This window comes from Phalangium opilio, unplaced genomic scaffold, assembly GCF_054372755.1.
Source record: "Phalangium opilio isolate 3A_F unplaced genomic scaffold, DU_Popi_V2 ptg000094l_1, whole genome shotgun sequence".
NCBI classification, from domain to species: domain Eukaryota; kingdom Metazoa; phylum Arthropoda; class Arachnida; order Opiliones; family Phalangiidae; genus Phalangium; species Phalangium opilio.
Window position 1 is genome coordinate 6,920,362 of NW_028324199.1, and position 27,973 is coordinate 6,948,334.

A 27,973-nucleotide genomic window follows, 5' to 3' on the forward strand; every position below is an offset into this window, starting at 1 on the left:
CGGCATAAATGGGGCGGAGATTGAATTCAACGTAGTTCTTATAGCAAGTGCCAAGTTCTTATGGGTCTGAAATGTAGAGTGACGTGAACTTTCCCTCGTTCGAACTTAACCGGTTCACCCATTTGACTCATAATGTTTATTTCTATTGTCTGGAACTTGTTTTTCGCTATGGGCATATAATGAGGTTTAGCAAACTCTTTTTCCACCGTGTCTCCAGCCTTCCCGTTGATACTTATAATTCTTAAGAGAGGGACGTCAGAGTCTCCTACTAATTGAGACTGAATTATATCAGAGTATACGAATAAGGAGTGCATTCCAGCATCAATATCGCAACTGAATGGGGCTGTCATGGAAGCGACCACGGTAACGTCGTTCTTTAGTTTCGTAGTGAACCCTAATATAACGGCAATTTCGCTTGGGATATAAAGGTGGTTCGTCAGTAGTTTGAAAAAGGGGGTCTGGGACACCGCGCCCCATGTTAAACCCCATAGGGTTCCACTTGTCTCCCCATGTTAAACCCCATAGGGTTCCACTTGTCTCCCCATGTTAAACACCATAGGGTTCCACCGCGGAACCCTATGGGGAACCCCATGGGGTACCGGAGCCCTATGGGAACCCCATAGTATGAGTGGAACCCTATGGGAACCCCACGGATTACCGGAGCCCTATGGGAACCCCATGTTATGAGTGGAACCCTATGGGAACCCCATGTTATGAGTGGAACCCTATGGGAACCCCATGTTATGAGTGGAACCCTATGAGGAACCCCACGGGGTACCGGAGCCCTATGGAAACCCCATGTTATGAGTTGAACCCTATGAGGAACCCCATGTTATGAGTGGAACCCTATGAGGAACCCCATGTTATGAGTGGAACCCTATGAGGAACCCCATGGGGTACCGGAGCCCTATGGGAACCCCATGTTATGAGTGGAACCCTATGGAACCCACCCCCGCTGGAACTCCATTGGAACCCTATGGAAGCACCCCGTTGGGTACCCATTAACTGACACCCCTATGGGGAGGGGGGTTTGTATGACGTAACGATCGGGGACGCTCTTTTGTCGTAAAAAAGGATGAGCTAGGTATTTTATGTCGAGACACGTTCAACCTACTTACTCTTAAGTAGTTTCGACCCTCCCTTCGTTTATTCTTGATTATGTATAAATATCGTCCTACTAGAGAAAACGACTCACAGTTTAAGTTTGGATCGTCATCATGAATTTCTTCTGTCCAGATTGTAATCGCGAGTTTAGTTATAAGTAAACGTTTAATAGACATAGACGCGAAGCTAATGAGAAAAACAAATTAACTTGCAAAGTTTGCGGCACGACGTTTTCCCTCAGTTATAGATTGGAAAGACATCTCACAGTTCATAAAGGATTAAAAAACTCAAGAAAGCATTGTCCTAATCATGATGAGAATATCTCGAATCAACCCTCTGCTTCACGTGATACCTCGAATCAACCCTCTGCTTCACGGGATACTTCGAATCAACCTTCTACTTCACGTGATACCTCGAATCAACCTTCTACTTCACGTGATACCTCGAATCAACCTTCTACTTCACGTGATACCTCGAATCAACCCTCTGCTTCACGTGATACCTCGAATCAACCTTCTACTTCACGTGATACCTCGAATCAACCCTCTGCTTCACGTGACGCCTCGAATCAACCCTCTACTTCACGTGATAATTCAAAGCGATCTAACAATTTATTCATCTGTTCAGAATGTAATCGTGAATTTAGATTTAAGAAAACATTGAATAGACATAAACGCGAAGCTCACGCAAGAAACAAATTAACTTGTAAAATTTGTGGCGCGACGTTTTCCCGCAGTTATAGATTGGAAAAACATTTGAACGTTCATAAACGATTAAATCAACGGGGAAAAAATATACCGGTAGAGAAAAGGATGATACAGACCCGTCTGGTACTTCACACGGTTACTCGAATCAACCTAGTACTTCACGTGAGAACTCATCGGGTGAAAGGAACTCAAATCAATCGAGAATTAATGACTTAGAATCGAATGAGGTTCCCATTTTACGAAACGCTTTAGTAACGACACGCATAGTGGCAAATGAAAATGAAGTTGATATTTTGACGTTTACTAACAGACAAAGGGAAGCGATATACACCTATTTGAAAAACCATTTGACTGAAAGACGAGGTATTAAATGTTACCTAGTGGTTAATGTTAAATTTAGCCGTCAATTAGTCAATTCAACGTAAGAAGTTATCGAGTTTCCTTTCTTCCGTGGTTATACGAACACAACTTTCAGCGATGATGAGATTTATGAAAAAATTGATAGAAGTGTTCAGAAAATTTTGAATTCTTTAGAACAATTTCAGAAAGGCGGTAGCAACTGGATTTTAAATAAAATTATCTTTTTGCAAACTAATATCGTATCATATCAACCGCTAAGACCAGCGTCATATTTCAAACTACCACCGTTTTTAAAAGCGAAAAAAGCATTGATAAATATTCAAAATAAGGATGAGAGATGTTTCCAATACTCTATTCTAGCTAAATTACATCCTGCAAAATTCCACCTTGAAAGAGTTAGTAATTACGTGAAATACTTGGATGAAATAAACATGGAAAATATGAAAAATCCATTTAAAATATCAACAATTGAGCTAACTGCTTTCGAAAAACGAAACAATTTAAGTGTAAATATTTTTGGATTCGAAAAGTTTGTCTACCCATTATTTATCAGTAAATTCGAATGTGATGAACGGCGACAAATAGACCTGTTATTAGTTTCAAAAGGGTAACAGAAACATTTCAAGTTTATCAAGGCTTCTCTCTAATTTAACTAAAAAGAAAGCCCAGACATTTTATTGTCGGAGATGTTTGCATAAAGTTTCCAAAAAAACATTAAGAGACAAACACGTTGACGACTGTAAAATACACGTGCCAACATTAAAAGAAATGCCGGAAAAACCAGAATTTACATTTAAGAATTATGAAATGACGGAAAAAATACCTAAGTACGTTGTAGCCGATTTCGAATCGATCCTATCCCCGATTGCGGGTCCTGAGCAAGATCACAAAATTTCACACACGCACAAAATAAATCAACATATAACTTGCGGTTTTGCATACATTGTCATGAATGATGATGGAACAGCATCAAAACCGTTTGTTTACAGGTGCGTTTTAATTTTTGTACCATTTTCGTCGGTTCTAATTATAGTCTCCTTTAAAAAGAGGAGAGGACGATGTTTGTGTTTTTCTTGAACGAATGCTAATGGAGGCTGACATTAATAGTTACACGCTCTCTATAAATACTCCACTAATTATGACTGACAAGCTTGAGAAAGAGTTTCAATTTGCAAGTCACTGCAGAGTTTGTAAAAAGAATTTCGCCGATGATGATGATGACCGACCAGTACGTGACCACTGTCATTTAACTGGCCAGTTTCGAGGAGCAGCTCATTCATCATGTAATTTGAAAATCAAACCTCCTAGATATCTACCATGCATTTTCCATAATCTCTCCAAGTAGGAATTTAAATATCTTAAAAAAACGGATTAAAAAGATGAGTACATTTTTCAGTTACGATTTACATTTACTGCAAAAGGCCGGATCTTTCAAAAACGCAAAACTGTCCTGCATTCCCTCAAACTCGGAACGTTACATTTCATTTACGTTTAACAATATCCTTTTTATAGACTCATTTAGGTAACGTATGTTCTCTCATTACTTTGGTAAAACTGTTTTTTTTAGATTTGTAAATAATTCTTTAGCAAATCTAGTGACGAATTTGGGTAAAGAAGGGATGGGGAAATTTAAGATCTTTAACGGCCTATTTGATGAGGAGAAGGCGTAATTGCTATTAAAAAAATTACCTTATCCTTACGAATACATAAGTTCCTTAAAGGTTTTTGATGAGACAACGCTTCCAGATAAAAAAGCATTACGAATACATAACTTCTTCAAAGATTTTTGATGAGACAACGCTTCCAGATAAAAAAGCATTTTTCAGTACTTTAACAGATAAAAGTATTGAAGATCAAGATTATGAGCAAGTGAAATTAATTTGGAATACATTCCAATTGAAAAATATGGGTAATAGCTTTCTGTTTTTATAATTTATTAATTTTATTTGTCCTAGTTTTAAACAAATTCATTTAAATATCTAGGAGATCTCCATGATCTATATGTGCTTGCCGACTGCGTTCAATTATGCGATGTTTTTAATGAATTTAGAGAAAAATATTTTCAGTTTTACAACCTCGATGTTCTACATTCGTTCACACGTAAGTTGTTGGAAATATAGTTTATACCAGAAAATAATATTTACAACAGTACCAGGTTACTCTTGGCAAGCGATGCTTTTCAAAACTGGTGTGAAGCTAGAGTTATTATTGGACATCAACCAGTATCTCTTCAAAGAATCGGAAATCCGTGGAGTTTTCGTGATAACACACCGATATGCCATCGCTAATATCCCACTTATTCCTCAAACATATGACAAAGATAAACCAAAGAGTTATATTCTCTATCTCGATTGCAATAACCTGTGAGTTATTTATAATTTGAAAAAAATGTGAGGGATTAATTAATGTTTGTTTCAGATACGGCACAAGTTTAAGTGATTATTTGCCAATTGATGGTTTTAAGTGGGTCTCCGAATCAGAATTAAATGATTTAATGACTAAAATCCGCGAAATACACGATGATAACAATATGGGGTACATTATAAAATGTGACCTTCCCTTACACACCCGAAATCCACACTTTCACGTCGGATTTCCCTTTGGCTCCGGAAAAGCTGAGTGTTCAGGTTCCGCAACTTTCACCATATTGTCGAAATGTTTTAGAACAATTTAACGGCTCTGCCCCATTGGACCGAATCGCATTCGGCCGAAACCAGTCCCAATGAACCGAAAAACTCGCACTTTTGGCGGATTCGGTCCAATGGGAGAGTCCCATTGGAGCGAAAACCCGCACTTCTCCAGGTTTCGGATTCGGTCCATTGGGACAGGAATGCATATACACCCGATGGAACTAAAATGAATTTAATTCCCGGGAGCCAAAAGATTGCATCTTTGCAAGCAAACAATTTAATTGACTTATAATAAAATAATGGTCAAAGAAATTGAGCACCATACGCGAACATTCTGTAAAATATTAAGCACCTATTTTAGTTTAGAAGAATCAAATACTTTCAGATCCCCGAAAAATTACTTTTTAAAGGGAATTGTGGTTTTTTTTATTATTTTAAGTCATATTTATCACGTTATCAGCTAATTAATAGGAGAATATTTTGGAAAAGGTGGCAGCTAGCTATAAGGAGAATATTTTGGAAAAGGTGGCAGCTAATTAATAGGAGAATATTTTGGAAAAGGTGGCAGCGAACTATTAGGAGAATATTTTGGAAAAAGTGGCAGCTAATTAGAAGGGGAATATTTTTGAAAAGGTGGCAGCTAATTAATAGGAGAATATTTTGGAAAAGGTGGCAGCTAATTAATAGCACAATATTTTGGAAACGGTGGCAGCTAATCAAAAGGAGAATATTTTGGAAAAGGTGGCAGCTAATTAATAGTAGAATATTTTGGAAAAGGTGGCAGCTAATTAATCGGAAAATATTTAGGAAAAGGTGGCAACTAATTAATAGGAGAATATTTTGGAAAAGGTCGCAACGAATTATTGGAACCATTGTTTTGGAAAAGGTGGCAGCTAACTATTAGGAGAATATTTTGGAAAAGGTGGTAGCTAATTAGTAGGAGAATATTTTGGAAAAGGTGGTAGCTAATTAGTAGGAGAATGTTTTGGAAAAGGTGGTAGCTAATTAATAGGAAAATAACCTAACCGAACCGAACCTAACCTACCCGAAACCAAAATAATAAAATTTTAATTTAAAACTTAAAAATTAATGGAACTACCATTAAGATTATACTTCATTTTAAGCACAATTTGTTTAGTAATTCTAAATATCTCTTGCCTTGAAAGGAATGAAAGTGAGCGTTTTAATTAGTATCACGAAACATTTAATTTATATATTTTAAAACTACACCACCGAATCGCTGACGGCTATCGTGTTTCAAGTTATATTGATGTATTTTTTAGGTTATATTCGAACGATTGGGATTTCGGTCCATCGGGAATATAGCCATTGGGCTAGATTTTGAAATTCTAGCCAAACACTTTCTGTCGAATGCGATTCTGTCCATTGAGATTCGGTTGAATGGGAACCCTCCAATTTAACATACCTCCTAAAGAATCAAATCCCAAGTTAATTCCTAATCAAATGGCTAAAGTGAAATATGTTCTACACTATAGAAATTTAAAATTTTATTTAAAACAAGGTATGGTGTTGACGAAAATACATAGGGCTTTACAATTCCGACAAGAGCCTTGGCTCAGACAGTTTATCGAATTCAATACAGAACAGCGGAAGCTTGCAACATCAATGAAGCTTACACAATCATTGTTCAAGCTAATTGTTAATTCATTATTCGGTAAATCAATGGAAAACTTAAGGAAAAGAATAGAATTTCATTTAGCTCATACGAAAAAAAATTTGTTAAAGAAAGTCAGTCAACCCTCGTTTAAAAGTGTGACCGTATTTAATAAAGATTTAGTGGGCGTCTCTATGTGCCAAAAAAATTATTTTAAATAGACCAACTTACATAGGGTTTTCTGTTTTAGAATTATCAAAACATCTCATGTTTGATTTTTACTTTGATTTCTTAAAGCGGGAATATAATGATCGTGTGAAATTGTTATTTAGCGACACCGATTCATTTTCTATAGAGGTCAAACAGAAGACATGTACAGAGATTCAGAAAAACACGGAGATAAATTTGACTTTAGTAATTATCCTAATAACCATTTTCTGTATAACGAGACGAATAAAAAAGCATTGGGAAAGTTCAAAGATGAAACTTCGGGGAAGCCCATTCACGAATTCGTAGGACTACGTAGTAAAATGTATAGTATTTTGTTGAGTGAGACGGAAGAAAAAAAGACATTAAAAGGGATTTGTAAAACTGTCGTGAAAAACAAAATAAGGCACGAGGACTATAAAAATTGTCTTTTCAAAAGGAAACGTACGTCAGAGACCATGTATCGATTCCAGTCTGAGAATCATGAGCTTTATACCGTGAAAGTTTGTTAATCCGCGTTATCGTGTTACGATGATAAGCGATATATTTTGGGACATTTTGTTACTTCATTACCTTATGGGAATAAGGATATAGTGACAAATAATTTGTAGTGTATGATAATAATAAAACTATTTGCGTTATTTTCATTTAAATATCATGTGTAAATATATACCGTAGTCATTCAGAATTTAGATGCGTGATGTTTCGTAAGAGAATTATGATAGTCCCCGCTAAGGTTTCCCGGAAACTTATGTTGGCAAAGAGGGGAGTTAGACAGAAGAAAAGATATTGGAATGTGAATAAACATTCTTTAAAGAAGGTAAAGAGAGCACGTAGACCACGAAAGATTAACAACGGAATACGGGATGAGAAAGTGTAGAGTGGGTGAGACACGGGTTCGAAGAAAAAACGAGGCGGATTGGGGGAAACTTCAAAGCATTTACTATGAAAGTAAAAGCCCTGGGTCATACGCGAGCGTGGCAGCTCTCTTTAGGGAGGCGAAGAAATTTGGTTTTCGGTTTAGAGAGGTTAAAGAATTTCTCAAGCAACAAAATGTTTATACTTTGCACAGACCCGCTAGAATTAATTATTTAAGACCTCGAGTTATTTCATTTGGTATTGATCAAATTTGGGGTTTGGATTTAATGGATATGCAAAGCTTAAAAAGGTATAATAAAGGGGACTGATACATTTAACTTGTGTATATTATTTTTCAAAATGAGGTTCGCTAATTCCAATTAAAAATAAAAGGGTGGAGACGGTAATTCAAGCTTTTAAACATATCTTATTGAAAAGTAATAGACATAAACCCAAATTTGTTACAAGCGATAGAGGTGCAGAATTTGGTCCTCGCTTCCAGAAATATTTAAAAACTAAGAGTATAAAATACTATACCACGTTTTCAGAAATGAAATCATCCATATGTGGGAGGTAAGACTTTTAAAACGAAAGGAAGCTACTGACTCAGTCTTTTTTAAATAGAATGTTATTTATTTATTATTTTAGATTTATACAAACTATGAAACACCGAATTTATCAGTTTATGACAGCAAATAACACCTTTAACTATAATAATGTTCTACCGTATTTAATAAAGGCTTATAACGACAGTTTCCATAGAACAATATGAATGAGTCCTAATGAGGTCAACAGTAAAAACTCAGCCGAAGTATGGTATAGAATGTTTGGTAAAATCGATTTCAGTCCACCATTAGATTCTGAAGATAAGTACGTTGGAAACATTATTAGAATTTCCAAACAAACAAACGTATCTAATAAAAAATTCAAGCCAAGATGGAGTGATGAACTATTTAGGGTGTGTGAGGTTTTAAATAAACAACCAAGGGTGTACAAGATAGAAGATTTGAATTCTCGTTTAATTAAGGGCACTTTTCTTCAATCGGAAATGCAAATCGTGGGGAAAGACTTGAATGATTGTGTTTTCGGCGTCGAAAAAGTTTTAAACACTCGTAAAAACCCCGACGGTACCAAAGAACTTTACGTTAAATGGTATTCGTACGACGAATCCTTCAACTCATGGATTAGTGAAATCGATTTAGTCAGGAAAAAATAATGACTTATAAATATGGAGTGCAGAACGTCATTTCATCCATTGTTAAAAATGAATTCGTGCTATCTGAAGTTTCGTCATCCCAGCAACTACGCTATTTACGGTCCTAGTTTGTCAGGTTTGTTAATTTCAGATTTGGTTTTAATTAGCATGGTAGTTATTCTAGATTTATTTCAGGCAAAAGCACGTTCGTTTTCAAATTACTGCGTAATCACAAACTTCGCATAACTCCGAAAATACAGGCTATAATTTACATGTATGGTTCATACCAAAACGAGTTTGAAAAATTGCAAAAAGAACTTCCAATACTGGAATTCGTGAAAGGAATCCCCGATAATCTTGAAAATTTATTAGACAACAATGTAAATAACTTGATTATTATCGACGACCTGTTAAACGAATTGATAGACAATAAAACTGTTGGAAATTTATTCATTAAAAACGCGCACCATAAAAATGCAAGCTGTATATTATTAAGTCAAAATATGTACAAGCAAGGTTGTGTATGGATTTTACTTATAGAGAATTCAAGCGCATCTTTCTCCTAAACTTCACATGTAAATTTTAAAGGTTCCGTAATGAGGGATATCAGCCTGAACACGCATTACTTGATTTTGAAGCGAATGATGCGTGATAAGAATCAGATTGCGTTGCTTTCGAGACAAATCTTTCCTAAGCAACCGACCGAACAAACTACTGTCAGCCTACGAGGACGCCACTAGTTTATCGCCATACGCGTATCTAATTGTAGATCTCAGGGTGGATTGTCCCGATGATCTGAGGTTAAGAGGACACGGAATTTTGGAAGATCTACCTATGATATTTTTATAAATAGCTATATTTAGCTATCAATTTTATCATTATGTCGAGAACATCGAGGAGATTTAGTACCCTAAAGGCTCTTTCAGACGATCCAACTTTTTGACTCAGCTTGATGGGTCAACTCGAGTTGAATCAATTAGTTGGATCGTGTGAATAGACGCTGGATGAATTGAGTCACCAAAAAAGTTGGCTTGGAAAAATTGGATCAGTGATCCAATTTTTGCTGACTCAACTTTTTCATTTTATTTCTCCAGCCAATCAAAATGAATTACAAAACAAACCTTTTTCGCGGGTTATTTCGTAAGTGATAAGGTAGGTGGCGCATAAAAAGTTTCATTTAGCGGTAAAAGTTTAGACGTGTGAATAGGAAGGATTTATTTCACTTTTCCCTTCAAAATTTGGGCAAGTTGATACAACGTTTTGACCCATCGAGCTGAGACAAAAAGTTGGATCGTCTGAAAAAGCCTTAAGTGGTCTTCCTTTAAGAGAGGTGGACTGCGTGAACGATCCCCAACTGAAATTCATACGTCAACTAACGAGTAACTTAAAAAAGGAAAATATTATCATAGATATTAAGGCAAGAAGAAAATTAGCCAAGTACAAAAATTGGATTCGTAACCTAGCTGATAAAAATATTTCGCTGAAAAGAAAAAGTCTCTCCTGAAATTAAAACAACACGGTGGATTTTTTCCGTTAATTACCACGCTTTTACCAAGCATTATTAGGGGTATTTCTACATTACTCGGACAATGAATACCCTTCAAAAAATGATTCTTGTACCATATGAACAAATTCGATCATATCAAGATCTAAATAACGATGAAATGACGGACCTGGACCAGGAAATGTCCACGGTAATTCGAACGAAAGGTCTTACATAGAGAGAAAAAACTCGACGGTATCAGGAATTGCTTCAAAAATATCAGTTCACAAAAAATCATTGTTCCTAAAACCGTTAGTGTTTGCAGTCAGCCACCAACCCCATCGAATATCCAACCATCTCTTATAATTATTCATTCTACCCCTTCCGCATATACTCCTCCTACAGAAGTATAACCCCACATTTCGTACCTCCGTAGGTGTAGAATGTAGGTCAAGGTCACTATGTCAGTATGTCAAAGGGTCAATGACCTAAGGATGACGTAATTGAGCAACGCCCTCCCCGGGAAACTCCCGCGCCACCTCGCGGGAAAACCCGCGCGCTCCCTCGCGTGATAACTGCGCTCCCTCGCGGGAAAACCCGCGCGCCCCCTCGCGTGAAAACTGCGCCCCCTCGCGGGAATCTGTCAGTCTCTTCTACAACTGTATTTGTGACGTCATTGATAAGAGATGAGGATGAATGGATAGCTTTAAACGTACATTGACAAGGGTTAAATCCTGTTTCTGTGACGTCATTCGAAGAATTGTTGTTTCAGTAACCTGCGTGACGTATATTAATGGGTTATGGTAAAGTTTTATCATATCATTGTTAAATGAAGATGTGTCAAGTTCATAGTGTAGCGGATAAAGTAGAGGTTTGGATAAGTAATGTCTTAACCCTAGAGGTTTACTGGAAAAGGACTGATACGGGTGTAGAGTTATGCTTACAAAAGGAACTATGGTGTAATATCTTTGAGTATGCCAACGAGATTGATACGTTCTTCATGGGTAATTCGCCGCGTTTTTCCGTTTGGTTATATCCTACTACTTCAAATTTGAAATTGGAAAGTTTTACCCGTGGAAAGAAACGTATATGGGACATAAGAAAATACATTAGAGGAAAATGTGAAAAATAAAACGTTATGTATGCTACTGGCGAGGGAATTTCCCTTAATCATACTGCTTGGGAACACTTAAAAAAATACGAGGACTGCTTGACAATGAGTTGGTAGAGAAAACGAGAGCCGTGGAATCCATGAGAGAAGCTGTACTTAAGAATCTGACTGAAATATTATTGGAAATAACCAAATATTGTCAAAACGAGGCCTGTCAAAACCAGATTGCTCACGACGTACAATGTGAATTAGAAGAAGGTGATTGAAATGAAAGAGTGCAATAAAACCTCGTTAAAGCCTTGAAAAAAATTGATTATGAAAAAGTTTTGGAAAATTATAGAAATGATTTTGGTTCTAACCAGCCAATTGATGAACCATTTCTTTTTAATTGTATCATAAACGATATTGACTTCTTCAAAACTAAGTTAATCTATACTTGATATTCAATTAATCTCAATGTTATATGCGTATGATCTGTATAATTGCTCATTTAAATAAAAAAATGTACAAACAACAGACCTTCAATCGTAAATTCATACACAAAGATAAATTACATATCACTATGCAGACAAAGGTAGAAAAAAACTAGTTGAAGAGGTTTATATTGAACTAACATTGGGAGAAAAACGTTCAAAAAATGATTAATTCATACACCTACTGTTTTATCGTGACAGATGTTCGTAGAAATGTTATGGTAAGTTGATTCAAACGAAAATATCAAAATAATATTGGATTGAGGGAATGTAGGTAAGGAAATTTATTTCGTTTTACTTTAATGTTATAAATACACAATATATAAATAAACTAATAATAATAAACTAAATAAACTAATGATAAACTAAATAAAAAACCTTGTTTCACGTGCTATTATGATCGATATGATATTGAGTCTTACAGAAACTTTGTGAAAATACATATGTACACTACGTATTACATGATATAGGGAATATAATACAAAAGTAACAGAAATTAAACAATATTAAATATTTTATAAGGATTTTTAAATTACACGGGAAATTGGGGGTAAAGTTTAAATTTATACATTAAAAGTAAAATTACAAGCGAGGGTATTTTAAGATTTTGAATTCGACGTCTGTTTCATCGAATATTAGGGGACGTTTAACGGCATGGTAAATTAATCAAAAATGTCTTGATTAGAATCAAGACCTAAAACGGATCGATAAGACTGAGGTTATCACTTGTGTGAAGGATCAGATATTAGTTTTTCTTTTTAATTGAAACTTGAATGCAAGCTTAAGAAAAAACAACGTTCCATTACCGTTTTCCGTTGAAATAAATTATTTTACTGGTAATCAATTTCAAAAATTTACCTATCTCGGCTTTTCGACCACAATTCCATTACCCGAAAACATTTTATCATTACATTAACTACTTTTGCGAGAATACGTGTATAGTTTTGCGTTTTAAAAGGTTTTTAAAGACGATACATCCACATTCGTGACCGGCACGCTTCGCAGTGGAACATTTTAATTATTGTAAAACCAATGGCACCAAATTCAATAGGGACAGTAAGATTTTTATTCGCGGTTTTGCAAAATGATGTAATATCAAGTGTACTTTAGTCAACCGTCGTATTGTTCTTTCTCATAGTTCAGGGCATGATCAGTGTTACTGCCCAATTTCTCTCTCTACACTGAGAGAAAAATGCACTGTCAAATTTACAGAAAATTACTGGAAGCATTGGATGCCAGAAGTATTCAGTAATTTTTCCAGAAAAATTATGGTATTTTCAATTCCAGAATTATTTCTGTATATTTTACTGATGGTAGGTTTTGTAAAAAGTACAGAAAGTTATCCTGCAAATTTCCCATGGTTTAGTGTTATATCCAGGACAGTTTACGTAATTTTTGAAGTAACGTTTACGTAAATGTCACTGGAAAAGGTTTGTAGATATCGCAAAAACAGTTAGGTAATTTATACATGATAATGTATGTAATTTCTATGCAAACCGCGCAGCATATTTTACAGTTAAATTTCTGCCAGTTTTGAAGGGAAACTTGGGTAATTCGGACATAATAATTTCTACAGTTTCCGCAGCAAGCCCAATGTAGTTTGAACATAATAATTTCAACAGTTTTCGCAGGAAGTTCTATGTAATTTGGACCTATTAGTTTCTATAGTTTCCGCAGAAAGTCCAATGTAGTTTGGACAAGATAATTTCAACAGTTTTCGCAGGAAGCTGTATGTAATTTGGACATAATTTCATCAGTTTTCGCAGAAAGCTCTATGAAAAATGGAAGTTTCTCTAGAACGTTTTTTTTCTACTTTTCACAACATAATATTTGTGGATTGCGCAAATAAAGTTTCGTTGTAATTCACAAAGGACTATTTCTAAAAATTTCACAGGAATTAAATTTTCCTGAAGTCCTATTTTTTACACTGTGTTGAGTAGATTAAACTTTTTTAAATTTAATTTAATTATGAACGGTTTGAAGTGCTATTTAGGTACTATTTGGCAATAAACCACCAAATTTCATGGAAAACACAAGCATTTTATATGCAAGTTCTGTTTTCTATGCAAATCATAAAAAACCCGCTTAATATACATGTATTAGTAGCTACTTAGTACTTATTTGCTGATGAATTATAGTCGAGCATGCAACACTTTTCATCTATGGCTAGGTGAGGGTGTGTGTTTTTTAAAATAGCATTTTATTTGCATCAAAACAACTTATTTAATTTCAAAATCCACGAAATGTATCTAAACAATTAATATTCATTTGTGGAACCCAATAAAAAGAAGTAAAGAAAAATTCACGCTCCAAGACAACAACCAAAGAAATTAAGTGATTATCCCGCCAAAATCCCATTCACAACAGTTCTTATTTTAAATTTCATGACTAAAAATTATAAAATAAAAATAATAAACAGTCCTTTAGAGACTAGTAAATTTTTCATCCGTTTTCGTGACCCTTTTGATCTCGCATTTAAAGTACATTGTTAAATATGCTCAGATACAAGAAAAAGCCACTGTCCATAGGCACCTATTCCATCCAATCAAATTCGAAGAACTTATTTAGCAAGTGTAAAACTTTTGAATTTATTTCTTTGCCTTTCTTAGGATTGAACCTGGCAATGCCCCTGAAATGATTAAATTATATTTATGTGAATCTACACAGATTCCTTTATTAATTTATTTATACCTTTGAAAGAATTCCAGAGTAGCCACACATTCTTCAGGGTATTCAACATTGAACATATAGTACATAGCAAAGAACATGGCTAATGCGCCAATGATTTCTTGTCCTCCGAAGTGGTCATTCACTATAATGTTATCTACCGTCACCCAGAAGGTAGAAGCACTAGCCATATTATCACCTATTTCGATAAAATATCGTTATGTTTTGCTAAATCGAACGACATAGTCTTGTCAACTATATCTTACCAAATATGACCAGACAGGGATGTAATGGAATCTTCTTAATTACCTCGCTCTGAGGAGTACCAGGCTGCAAATTTTGTTGTTTTATATGATTAACTCCGAGAACTTTTATCTCAATTCTGATTCACCTTACCTCGACAACTGGAAAAATAGCATCGAATTTTTCACCAAAGTGGTTCAATACCAAGGACACCACCCCTGCAACCAAAGCCTGTTTTACAGGGCTACTATCTTGAATTTTGCCCCCCGATTTTATTTCAGCCAAAATTGCTTGAGTCGAGGCCATTTTGCTTCTCGAGAAATACTGGCAAAGGAGATTGCTTTTTTTCTCGAAAAAGTTAATAAATAGTTCAGGAATGTTTTTCATTGTTAACATCTCAAGGTGGATTGCCAAACCACGTAGCTCAAAGAGGAAAGGCCATTTTTCTTTAAAATCCGAAGTTACGATCCCCTCGCTAATTTGTTTCCTTTGAAGTTTAAAACACATCTTTAGCTTAAGATCAACTTCAGCCATATTTGGATCAGCTTCCATCCAGAGTTTTCTAAGCTCTTCTTCCTCATAAACTTGCCGTTTCAAGTCTATTTCGTTAATTTCCACAGTTTCAAGGCGTGGACTTTTAGATAATTTAGGAGAGCATTTTGAAGACCTCTTCACTGGCGGCATCGCTCCTTCCGTTCTGCGCGACAGGTGATCTAGCCTTCCATAAAGTTGCACAACTAGGCTTTGATAGCCAGACCCAATAACTTCACCATCTATTTCGTCTTTGACTGCATTTGGAAACTTTTTGGTGAATAGTTCAGCAACTACGCGCATGTCACCCCTACTTGGCCTGCTGCATTTTTTTAAGGTATCATCGACTAATGCACGAACTAGTCGCCTTCGGGTTTTGGCATCCAGTTTTGTATTTCTTCCCAGTTTTTCTTGCGTTTGTTTGTTGAATATATTTGTCGAGATTTTGTACTTCTGTACCCATGTCTCCTACGTGGAAATAATAACACCTTTTTTACTCTCTGTAGATACGAGAAGCAAATATTTTAAAATCTTTAAATCGGTTTAAACCGTAAAAGTGGTTTCGTGACCATTTTAAATTCAGATTTGGATACTTTTTAAATTAATGGGCATGTTCTTTGGGCGATTTCGAGTCCAAACTTTTCTATGACATTTTACCATCCGGGCCACTGTTTTCGAGTGAAGAATGAAATATTTTACGGATGACCTCTTAAATTTTACTAAGAAATGTTAATTAAATTTAAGGGGTCATAAGTAAAATAATCCAATCTTTACTTGAGAACAATCAAACCCGAACGGCAAAATGTCATAGAACATTTTCGACTAAAAATCGCCCAAAGAACATCCCCTTTATTCTATGACCGGCTTATCAGATACACTCTAAATATAGTAGGCCTAGTAAAACAATCCTTTAATAGACCAATGAATGAACATTACATGCAGGGAAACAAACTTCCAGGGGCACGCCTCTATAGTGGATAATTTCAATCATGTCAGGAGACACCGCTAGAGGCATGACCGAGTTGGCTAGCCTCTCAGACGCAGTGAGCTTGGGCTGCCTCTAGTGTTGCCTTGTGGCGACAGGGAAATTATCCAGTATGTAGGCGTGCCCCTGGAAGTTTGTTTCTTCCCATAGGTAATATTCGTATTGGTCTATATTTCCACGAAAATACAACAGTTTCGACTTGAAAACAACCAATTTCTAGTATTCTTACCGGGGTAATTTGAGAAGCCTTTTCAGAGTTTCCAGAGGGAGTTTCCCTCGAGTGCATAGATAAGTCAAACGAATCTACGTCAATGAGTGGCATTGCTTTATCCATGGATAATGACGAAGCTTTGGATAAATAAAATCATAAACGTTTGTATGCCATTTCTCAAAATTTGGTTTGTGTACTAGCAAAGGAAACGAGCCTTATACCTTTTGTCAAACATTCTTCCAGCTGTTTTTTGGCATAAGTACAAATTTTTCTAGCTTGGACTGGTTTTAAAAACGAACATTTTAACATATTCTCATCTACTAGTTCCATGTCATTCAAGTTTTCAACTCCGAGCTCGATTAAATGATTAACAATCTGATCAACTAGGTTTGAAGGTGCTGATGGCAACGCACCTATAACCAAAGATTTAAGGCCAACATAGCTATTGTTTTCAGATGTCACAGGGTTGATCGCTGTCAGATCGTGAACCAACTGAGTAAAGGGTTGAGAAGTTATAGATCCTTCCATAGTTTGAGCTGCTTCAAATTCAGCCATCTGAAAGAAATTAGTTAATCTATGGCGTGTGCGTATACTTGCAACATAACTATTTGCATGAATTTTTCCATGTATGTACATGAGAAAAGACCCTTCTGCTTTTGCAATGGTAACCGCACTGTCATAAATTGGTTGGCATTAATTCCCTTGAATCTCGATTTTTAGGGGCTCAACCTTTTATGGACAGATACAGCAACCAATTGTTCTTAAGGTGTTCTTTACTCGTGTGAAGATATGAATTAATTCATGCTACGCAAAATAGCATCGACTTAAATATACTTTCAAATATAAACGGAGTATTATTAATGGCTATACGATATACGAGTCTAATGGTGATACACTGAGTGTTTTAACGTAATTATATCTTTCCCGTCAATTTTGTACAATGGAAGAGGATAATAATCAGATAAAGTTGACACTAATATTATCTTAGACTTGTTCATTTTTACCAATTCGAATGAGTGCAAATTAGGAAGGTATTTAGAGCTATACATGGAAACTATGCTGTATAAATTCGTTTCGAACAGCATCGATTCAATTAAACCGAAGTTAACACTGTCTTCATTAGCGTCCACACATAAACAAAGACCTTCTTCGTACGTAGTTCCCTTATAGTCAAATTTTTTCATAGAAGTTGCTGCATTTGTGTTTATCTTAAGTCTCCGAATTTCTCTTTGCACATCATTATCAAACATTTTCAAATCAAAATACTTGGAATGTAAAACTTGAATATCGGGTGGAAATGGCGAACCTGAGCTTAGATATGCTTGTTGCAGTTGATGTTTCTCGCTCAGTGTTTTGGTAATGTTAATGAAGTTTTTTGTGTTTTTAGCGTATTTCTTGTAAACATCATGTTTGCTCTCAAATCTTAAAGTCCATAAACGAATTAGCGGGCCGAAATGTAATATAAGTTCTGGATAATGCTCAAAAAATATGTGGTGTTTGGGTTTTAGTTTGTAATCCGGAAATAAAGCTAATAAATCCGCTTTGTAATCTTGAAGGAGGATCATTAACTCGGCAACTTGATTTTTCGAAATTGCTGGAGCAGTTACAATTTCTAAAACTTGCTTTAGTTGCAGGTAAAGCCCCCAAACAGGATTTTTATAGTCTTGAACTTTGCCTATTAATATTAGAGACAAGAGCCTTAATAAACACCAGATTTGTGAAGCATCCCCATTCAGTTTTTTACAGTTTGGTTTTGCAGGACTTGGCTTATTGCCAGCATCTTTTCCTTGATAAGGAAACCTGCGCAGAAGCCAGTTAAAATAACACCAAGAAAACCATTTTTCTTTAACCCAATATGATATAAATAAGTAAAGATCATAGGAAACCACGCCTTCGAAAAGATCATGCGCTAAACACGGCGCTAGTCCTGGTTCGCATACATGAAAATTCTTCAAGTCATTGAAAGGGGAATTAAATTTAATACCGCGGCTCACATTCAAAGACGAATTACGATTAAGTACTTCAAGATCTTCATCGTATAAACGTTTGGTTCTTTTTTCAAATGACATGAATTCGTTTAGGTTTTCAGCCGATACTAAGCAAAAGCGACAAAAATTTCCATTTGCAAAACTCTTTTGAAAACCACCGATCTCGTTATTACCAAGATTGTCCCCAAGAAGGCTAACAAGATTTAATTTCAACTTTTGTCCTTGCTTAAGATGGAGTCCCTCGTCTTCTAATTTTTTCAAATCGCTCACCAGTTTTTGGTAACATTTTCTAATCCCAAAAGTATTTATGTTTTTGTCGTTATTGAGCGAAATAAGCTGAATGTGATCAACCGACGAACGAAATTCTGGGGGAATGTTAACAAGGGTGTAGTATACACCCACAATTTTGTGTTGGCATTTTGCTGATCCAAGTGGATTAACAGTTTCAAAAGCGTCTTGAAAAATAAGAAGCTGAATGGATTTTTCACCATTTTCTGAACAAGATTTTTTGAAGATCTTTCCATCACTTATATCTCTAAGAACTTGATTTTCACCAGTTCTATAAGTCGGCTTTGGAAACTGAATAATTTTTTGGACAGCATTATTTGATTAGTGCGGAAAGGGACTCCTTAATGGGGACATAATGGTAAAACATTTTAACACCTTCCGAATAGCCCAAGAAAACCGGAATTGGGTCCACGTAATTCATTTTAGCTTTATAATAATTATGACGACGGTGAATGGATGAAAATTCTTGGTTGCACTGCTGCACGAGGCTAGAGGTTGGTAGTTTTGCCATGATGTTACTAATAGTTTCATCATCCACCCCTGAAGATTTTAGAATGCGAGAAACATTTTGAGCAATGAAAGTGTTCTCTACAGTTTTTAATTCATGCATTTCCTGTGCTATAAATTGAATAGTTGAACTTGGAACAAATTTTTTCGCTTGAAGTTTCAGATAAAATAGCCCAAGATATTTCATGTACAGGTTATAATCTTCAGAATTTTCATCACTTGCTTCGCTCAATGGCAGGTTGTCTTGAGTTTCTAATTCTAACAGATTTTCTCCCTCCCATTCTTCTTGCAACATATCAGTCTGGTCATTAAGATTTATATCCGAAGTTTCAAACTCGTTGCTAATTATATTTCCTGTGACGAGCTCTGGTCGAATGTTAGAAATATCCTTTTTGTGGTATCGACTCAAATGGCAGGTAAAAGAGCTGAGTATATTATATTGTTTGTCGCAATGATTAAATGGACACAAAAGTGTGTCACCTTTCTTCAAATGTTCTTTGATCAAATGTGATATAAGAAGTCTTGGGTGAAAAAATATGGCTTGGCAAGTCGCAAAGTTGCAAGTATAATTCCCACGTGACTGTTCTTGGACTTCAACGCGTCTATGTGATTTAATACAAACGCTTTTATTTCTATGAATACGCTGTGTGTGACTTTTCAAGGAGTCAAAACAGGAGTACGTCATACCGCAGTTGGGAACGACACATGAAAATTTTACATTCGGTTCACGTTTGTTTAGTGAGATGTGACTAACATATAAACCCAGTTCGTTTGTTGAAAAACCCTCACAGTCCCTTACGGTGCATTTAAAGTACATTTTGATTTTGCCGTAATGTAACGTATCATAAAAGCAATCTAAATTATAAATAAAAGAAGGAAAACAGTCCTTACAAGTCTGTCTAAATTTAAAAATTTTACAATCACACCCCTCAAAGCAATACTTATTCATTTACGAATGCGCCAGTAACACAGTCCCCTCAATTTAACGAAACCTAACCTAACCTAACCATCCAGCACAAAGTGCACGAAATTTATCATGTTATATCCTTCACTCAAAAAGGCCGCGAAATTTAACCTACCCATCTTACATCTCTCCTCACCATTTCTCCCCCTCACTTATGTATGCAACGTTTTCCACTTTTCCCTTCGCTTCTATACGCGATGTACGAGGTTACCTCCCACTTCTTAAATGTTAGTAGTTTTTGATAAGCGCCATCTAGTGAGCGAATTCTGTACTTTGATTTTATTCCGTATTTTAAAAATGGCCGAGGACAACAACAATCTTTATGACACAGAGTTAACCCTTTGTCAGGCCCCGAATGAAGTTTGCAAACGCGCGATGTCCACTCCCTTAAATCCCTATCACTACTTTAACAGCCAAGAACGGAACATGTTCTACCCCAACTTGCCACTTTTATTTTTCAAAACACACTAATTACCAATGAGAATTAAAAAATATGTTCAAATCACCGGATTCACCGCGCCAAAGGATTTCAGAAGATGGTTTTGAACTTCCTGCTTTTGAACGCTAGATGGCTTTAAGCACCGACGTATAAAGAGACAAAATACCGAATTTTACGCTTTACTTCGACGCTAGATGGCGGTTTCAAAAACTACTAAGACGCAATGGCAGCCCCCTTGGAATTTGCTTGGTAAACGCCCCCTCTCTCCCTTCCCCCCATCATTTATATATGAGGCAGCTAGTTCTCTCTCAACGCGGCCCTTTCCCTTCGTTTCTCTGGCACAGGGTGTAGAATTATTTAGCGTAAAATTCAAAATGTGTAAAAATATGTAATTAATTAATAAAACTGTAAGAATAAACTAGAATAAAAAATGTAAAATCTAAACACTATTTAAACATAAAATATAAAATTGTTAACTATTCAAAATGTAATGGTATTAAAACCACAAAATTCAAATGTATTAAACCTTAAGAAACATTATAATTGTAAAGCATGAAGGGCTTTGACCTTCTTTGTAAAGGGAAGCTTTTGGGACAAGAAAAATTTACCCAAAAGCCCCTCCAAAGCCTTTCAATGCTCAAGAGAAAACGCAAAGGTCACGGAGGAGTTCTGGGATGGATGAAAAGACAAGACCACCAAAAACCCCAAAAACCCACGGCGTCATTGCCACAAAATCTAGGTCCTTGTCCATCCCGGCCTCCTCATTGGCTCAAAATAAATGCGGTTTCAAGTCGATAAAATTGTATAACCAAAGAGGTACCAAACATGGCCGCCCACTGCCAAAGCTAAGCCTATGACGTTTTACCTAGGCACTGACGTCACAGCTGAGATAGCTCTATTAACTCTATATTGCCCCCATAATTTGTGCTAGACTTGCCAGAAACACCCTGTATATGATACGTTCGCATAAAGAGAGAGACTAGCAGGACTGTTTCGTGCCCCGCCCTACATTTTGGCGCGAAAACGGTTGAGAAGAGAAGGCGGTTCATAATGGCGTCATTTCTTTTTATTTGAACAACGTAATTTAAAGTGAAATAAGAGTTATCAATAAATGATGTGAATCTGAAGTATTAACTTTGACTAAACTCAGAAGTAAATATTTACTTCTGCTATACTATTAAAAAGAAAACCAACTGAATTTTATGACTACAATCGTTTGTTTGGTCTTTTTGTTCTATGGTATTACTGAACTGCATAGCTAATATTACGTATGATTTCAGTTAATGCGTTTAACAACATTTTAAACTCACCTTAGACTTGTTATCATCTACCAATTTCAATTCACGAGCTTTTTGTAGAATATACTCCAACTAAACAACATAAAACGATTATGAAATGTATATATATATATATAAAATGACTGTATGGACAGCGTTAAATTACTTACCAGAATATTCACATAGGCAAACTTAATTTTCCTCTCCAGTTGCGAACGCTACAATTTCGTGAATGCAACACGTCTGTCGCCTGACACGCCGCGCCCAAGTCTACACTCTACAGGCTACAGTGCTACTGACTGCAAAAACTGTGCAAAATTTTATTTCTTTGTTGGCTTTTTCGAAAGAATTAAAAGGGGGCGCTTCGGTTTGTCCAATATGGCGCGATCTTAAGGAAACCAAAGGGAGTATAGGGGAGGAGTGGAAAGAGGGGAAAATCGAGGAAACAGAGCAGACGACTTGGTAGACTATTAGGCGCAAATCTCAGGGAGTGAAAGTAAAGTCAGACATTAACTAATTTATAATTAAGTAAACACTCTTTTACTTGTGTTTTAAATTACAAAAATGGTTACATATTGCTGTGTTTACGGGTGTAAAAACAATGGCACCATGAAAGGTATGCGGTTTCATCGTTTTCCTTCAAAACTACCGAAATTAGCCAAGGCTTGGGAAGTTACCTTAAAAATGGGAAAGAAACCTAGTAATACCATGGTTGTTTGCTCTTCTCACTTTAAAAAAGACGATTATAAAACAATTCCGCAAGAATATAGAGGTAAGACACTTGCTGGAGTAATAAAAATTGTAGTAGTTTTAATTCTACTATTCCTTAACAGATCAGTTCAAATACCCAGCGCGCCTAAGACCTTTGGCAATTCCATCCTAGAAGTATCTAGAGTTTCCTCTTCTTAGAATTTGGGTCACGTGAGTGACTGAATAGTTTTTCCGAGAGGTCCGCCATTGAAATCTTAATGGTAGCCAACAGTGGACGAGAAATGGCCGATGCTAAAGGATTACTTCCTATTATTCACCCCCACGAATGAGAAAAGAATGTTTTCTTTCTAACCGGTCCTATCATGGACAATAGGCATAAGGAATGGAACAGAAGACATACCCGGTGGGGATGACGGACAATCATGTTATGTTTAAATCAAAATTAGAATGACTCGTGTTCTATTGATATCACTAGTCTATGGGCAAGGGAAAATTCATCCCATCTATCTCACTTTGATAGTCGTTGCTGAGTTACTAATCACTCGTGAATGTAATTTAGTCTTTATTATTTCAAAAGTATCTTTATCTGTGATTTAGACTGTTCTCACAAGTTTCTAGCAACACAAAAGGAACGTCAAATATCTCGTTAGACGGCGAGTTTGGATCCGTACAGTTCCTTATTAAATTACACATAGCGTCATCAGTGTAATTCTAGTCCTATTTAGTGTTTATGATTCCATTTCGTTTCACAAAAATTTCTCTCGAAGACCAACACCTCGTTTACGAGGCTCCAAATCCCGAGAATGGAGCGAAATTTTCAAAACCGATAACAGTTTCAGAGGGGGATGGGGCATTTTTAATCAATGTGAAGTATAAATAAAAATATTTTCGCTTATGATGTCAGCAGATCAGCTCTCTCTTTTTCATTAGGAGATACAAAGAATTTACACTATGGGCTTCAACAAATTATAAAATGAATGGGATACAAAAATAACTTACTGTTGGGATACCTGTTTTTATTATCAAGTTTCACCTTGAAACAAAAATGACTCAGAAACAAATGTTAACAATTTTTGAGGAGAAATACTTATAAATAAGCTTAACTTTGTCAAAATCGAAATAAAAAATAATAGTAGAAAAACGCTAATTTGAAACCAACAAAAGTTCGTGAGATTATAGCCAAGACTATATATGCATTAATTCTCAAACTATCATAATTCTAATTTAAGATGTTACCGAAATTCCAAAGAAATATGGTTTTAGGTTCAACCTGTGTAAAACTGGTAGTGATTTATTTCAATTGAGGATCTGAATTGTAATTTAGTTTAGAAAAGTGGGTTGATTCTAAATTTGCTTTGAGTGAATATACTTTGTGAAAGATTTTGATGAAAATATATGAATGGTCCCTTTCTTCTATTGTAACAGGGTTGCCACAGATTTTTCATTTCAAAATTCCCTGACTTTTCCAGGTTTTCCCTGACCATCCAAAGCCAATTTCCCTGACCAATTTTGAAATTTACACTAGCTGAAAAGTCAGAATGGAACCTTTAAAAATTCCTTATTTATCATCTGCTTTGTACAATTATGCTAAATTTATCACAGTTTTTAATTGAAACTACTATTTAATACTTAAAACTTTATTAGGAACTATCTGAAACAGTTTAAAAAAATCACTTGTCTTTAAGACTAGAATAATATAGGATTGAACATGTTCATGGCAAAAGATGACTCAAGGTCTTCTCCAATTTTAGAATTTCTTTGTCCACCTCTTCGTTTTCTAGTATGTGGGTTTGACTTAACTTAGATTTCTTTGCTCGAAGCTCCTTCAACGTCTTTAGATGTCTTTTTCTAGTATCTTCGACTTAACTGCGTTTTCCTCTTTTTTTTTCTTTTCTTCTAATTCATGCTGGTATCGAATTCTGGATCCACGAATGGACCTTATTAAACTTGCATCCACTGTAACATTTTTAATTCCTCCAAGATTTTTAACTCCATCGTAGACTTGTCGCAGAGCGATAATTGAGTTTTCATGTAAATTCTCAACAAGTAAACTTTTGTTGATTGAAAATCCGCCCTCAACAGAGGCATTTCCATGTGATAAAATTAAAACAATTTTTAGCCATATCGTAGTATACGATAGGCTCTTAGTTTGACCCGAGCCGTCGTAGTAGTAGTAGTAGTAGTGGCCGGGGTTGTCGCTTCGTTATCGTCAGATTTTAGCTTAAAAGGAACTTTATATTACCACAACCCACCCATAGGGGTTACTGGGCTCGGTTAGAGATTTAATTATAATTAAAATATTTTCAGGTCAGACCCGGGAATCGAACCCGAGTCGCTGGCGTAGTAGACAAACGTTCTAACCACTAAACCACAGAGACTTGATAGAAACTCCGAGTTTTTTATTATTTATTTTTATCTCTAAAATGTCGGGGTGATATGGGGTGGGGTACCTCTTAATCTGTGGGGTCGAAAACTTTTGAATTTTTATCTGTGGGGTCGGATACTTATGAATTTGTATGTTTGGGGTTTTTATATTTATTTTCTTTTTATGTATGTGCTAATTAAATAGATAACGATTTTTCTACCGCGCTCCTCATGTGTTTCGTTCTCGTTCGGTAGCTATCGTCATCAATGTTATGTTTGACTGGAACGTTTTGGCGGTTAATTCAAATGTGGGTTTAGATAGAGCAAACATAGTGTTAAATGAGCGTTATGCGTTTGATCATTTTAGCATTGCTAAAGGTAATTCGAGGGGATAATCACTAAAATGCGTAATCACTATAACTAAACTTTCTCTTTCAAACGTTTCTGGGCATAAGTCCTTGTTAGAAATTTATAAGATGCGATAAGTGTGCATCGGTATAAGTCTATGTTGTAAACTCATCGAGGGGATTATCACTAAAAACTATCTGTTCTTCGATTCGCCGGAATATTAGAATTACAGCATAAGTAAATTTATACGGTTATAATTTAATCACTGTTTAGAGTAGGGAATCAAGGGGCTATTCATTCTGATTTTATGCACGGTAAATCATTTAAGCATTGAAAAAGATAGCGCTATTCACTCATTAGGGTAAGGTATAGAGGGGTTATCCACTCATTAGGGTAGGGTATAGAGGGGCTATTCACTCGTACGATATGGCTACTATTACGAGCCCTTGGGCCGTCTTGTTATAACTTGCCAAAGATCTTTAAAGTCATCTTCACCGTCAAATATATCACGATACAATTGATCAAGGGCAAAATGCTTCTCCTTATACTTATTAAAAATTTCTTTGTGCTTCGTTTTTACCAGTCTAACAAAAGAAACGAATTGCTGTTTCGATCTTTCAGCAACACTTTCGTCAATTCGGTTGCTTTCGTGAAGAATCTTCAAAGCTAATTTTACACGATCTTTGGCGATATCCGGTTTTTCAATGACGACTCTTGGGTCAAACGCAGATATACCTCGCGTAAGGCTATATTTTAATGGTGATCTTTCCAATATTTTTGAGACAGTCGCGGATAAAAATTTGCTACATTCCATTTTGAATTCGACTTTCATACGTTCACTGAGGTCTTTCTCTCCAAAATATTTTGCAGCACCAAAACCTACATCCACATCTCTATACGGAAGCAGGTTTTCTGATTTTTCTGAAAAGTCAATTGCAAGAAGCTTTTTCAAAGTTGTACTTCAAATACCGTGTTGAAGTTTGACCAACTCCACTCCAGAACCGCACGTGTATATCCATCTGGCCTCTTTGGCTTACTTTATTTAGAGCTTCGTCAAAACAAACAACATAAAGGGAACAAGTTGCCAAATTCTGGCGCAAAACATTGTCAAAATAAGGTGCCAATCCAAAAGTAACGATATAACTAGCTTTTGTTCGTCCTAAGCTAAATTTCTCAGCAATTTGGCTATCAGGGAACATATTTTTGAAAATTTCGGAGTCATGGTTTACAGAATTATATGATGCTTGAGTCATAACAAGTCGCATTGTCCACAAAGCTTCAGCTTTAATAACCTCTTCCTTCAGTAGAAAATTGCTAATTGAGCTTTTCTTGGACGTTATTTGATTTTCAGTCTCTTTCTTTGAGTTATCACAGACTTCGCCAGTAGAAGTGGAAGGGCAGGAGCTTGCGAATACATTGGACGAAGATTCTGGTTTCATTTTTGTATCTTCACCGACGCATGCAAGTTCTTTCTTTTTTAGTAAAGAGTCTATTTTGGTTTGTTCCTTACAAGCAATTCCTTGATTAACTTTTTTCCTATGGCTGTCTGATGACTTTTTATTGCTTGGACGCCCATGTTACTTAGGGAAAATTTTCTATTGCAAACCTTACAGTATGTAGAAAATATATCATTATTTACAGGCTTCAGCCACAAAGCCCATTCTTCGTGAAGTTCTTCATTTATCCAATCCAAATTAAATCTAGTCAGTTTGTTCGGCATTTTTTACAGATTATGAAACTGAGATGCGCTTTTGTTAACTACATTAATAATATTCATGTAAACTCAAATTTGTATTGTATATTTCTTACCATCAGACATACAGTTTTAAGTCCCGGTCCCTTGGATCCATAGCCTGAAGAGCAGACGACTCTTCGCTTAGTTTTGCTGAGAAAGTAATAGCCTACTCGATCACGCTGCTCGCGCGGGAATAATATCTACTAGACTACATGGCCAACTTATAACTGGCTGCCTGCTTAGAATCCGGGATTATGTTTATCATTGTCCCGTATTTAAGCTGGTGCGCCTAGTTTGTCGTGACTATAGATTTTCTCAAGTCGGTATGCAACGGAAATTCCCTGACTTTTCCGACAATTTTCAAATTCAATGACTTTTCCTTGACTTTTTACACCCTTTTTCAAATTCCCTGACTTTTCCAGGTTTTCCAGGTACTGTGGCAACCCTGTGTAAGTTACGGGAAGAAAAACCATTTAAGACTGATGTGACAATTTGGTTACATTTATCATCACAAAAGCAAATAGGAAATATATTTCATTTCAGTATCCTTTCTGGCTAAAATCTGGTGTATTGTTTTTGGAAACGTCCCTTTCTATTTCCATCAGAATTCCTAAATTGTAACAAAATAAAGTCACGTAACTTGCATGACAGGCTCTTGGGAGCATTTTGCACACCATCTCTTTAGTCACACTCCCTTAACAGGGTTGCAAAAAATTAAACGAAAAATGGACGGAACCATTTGAATAAACGAAGGACTAGTTACTGCCCAGGAAGCTTATAGTCGATGGATACTTTCCTAAATATATAAATTTTTGAAGAAAAAGTTAAAATTCTGTGTTTCTTAGGATTGGAAGCAGAAACGGTTAGTTTTCGACTTTTGAAAAATTTACTGTAAACTTTTCAGACAGTTCCATAATTTTAGGTCTTTTGCGTGGAAAATACAGAGCCAGTGCAATTTTCAATTAAAAAAAT

The 27,973-nt window shown here is 35.9% G+C and overlaps 3 protein-coding genes across 3 annotated transcripts; 1 reads left to right on the forward strand and 2 right to left on the reverse strand.

Moving 5' to 3' along the window:
- Positions 1–18,112: 18,112 nt before the first annotated feature.
- Positions 18,113–19,870, reverse strand: LOC149640012 (uncharacterized). The gene is made up of 5 exons (XM_089850858.1): positions 19,851–19,870; positions 19,030–19,765; positions 18,375–18,947; positions 18,267–18,329; positions 18,113–18,223 (listed from the first exon to the last, which is right to left on the reverse strand). The coding sequence occupies exons 1-5, from the start codon at positions 19,868–19,870 to the stop codon at positions 18,113–18,115; spliced, it is 1,503 nt and encodes a 500-aa protein (XP_089706984.1).
- Positions 19,871–22,105: 2,235 nt separating this feature from the next.
- Positions 22,106–22,759, forward strand: LOC149640013 (THAP domain-containing protein 1 A-like). The gene is made up of 2 exons (XM_089850791.1): positions 22,106–22,615; positions 22,677–22,759. Exons 1-2 carry the CDS (start codon positions 22,408–22,410, stop codon positions 22,724–22,726), a joined length of 258 nt encoding a protein of 85 aa, XP_089706917.1. The 5' UTR covers positions 22,106–22,407; the 3' UTR covers positions 22,727–22,759.
- Positions 22,760–24,388: 1,629 nt separating this feature from the next.
- On the reverse strand, positions 24,389–26,927 carry LOC149640014 (uncharacterized). Its single transcript, XM_089850859.1, has 3 exons — positions 26,227–26,927; positions 25,847–25,979; positions 24,389–24,673 (listed from the first exon to the last, which is right to left on the reverse strand). Exons 1-3 carry the CDS (start codon positions 26,703–26,705, stop codon positions 24,389–24,391), a joined length of 897 nt encoding a protein of 298 aa, XP_089706985.1. The 5' UTR covers positions 26,706–26,927.
- Positions 26,928–27,973: the final 1,046 nt, after the last annotated feature.

Coding starts and splice junctions, on each gene's coding strand:
- LOC149640013 (XM_089850791.1), top strand. CDS start 22,408: ATGGTTACATATTGCTGTGTTTACGGGTGTAAAAACAATGGCACCATG. Junction 22,616..22,676: donor AATTCCGCAAGAATATAGAG/GTAAGACACTTG, acceptor ATTCCTTAACAG/ATCAGTTCAAATACCCAGCG.
- LOC149640014 (XM_089850859.1), bottom strand. CDS start 26,705: ATGAAACCAGAATCTTCGTCCAATGTATTCGCAAGCTCCTGCCCTTCC. Junction 25,980..26,226: donor ACTTCAACACGGTATTTGAA/GTACAACTTTGA, acceptor GTTTGACCCAAG/AGTCGTCATTGAAAAACCGG. Junction 24,674..25,846: donor TCGTTTCTTTTGTTAGACTG/GTAAAAACGAAG, acceptor ACTACGATATGG/CTAAAAATTGTTTTAATTTT.
- LOC149640012 (XM_089850858.1), bottom strand. CDS start 19,870: ATGTGTCGTTCCCAACTGCG. Junction 18,948..19,029: donor TCTTGGGCTATTCGGAAGGT/GTTAAAATGTTT, acceptor AAAATTATTCAG/TTTCCAAAGCCGACTTATAG. Junction 18,330..18,374: donor ATCGTAATTCGTCTTTGAAT/GTGAGCCGCGGT, acceptor AATGACTTGAAG/AATTTTCATGTATGCGAACC.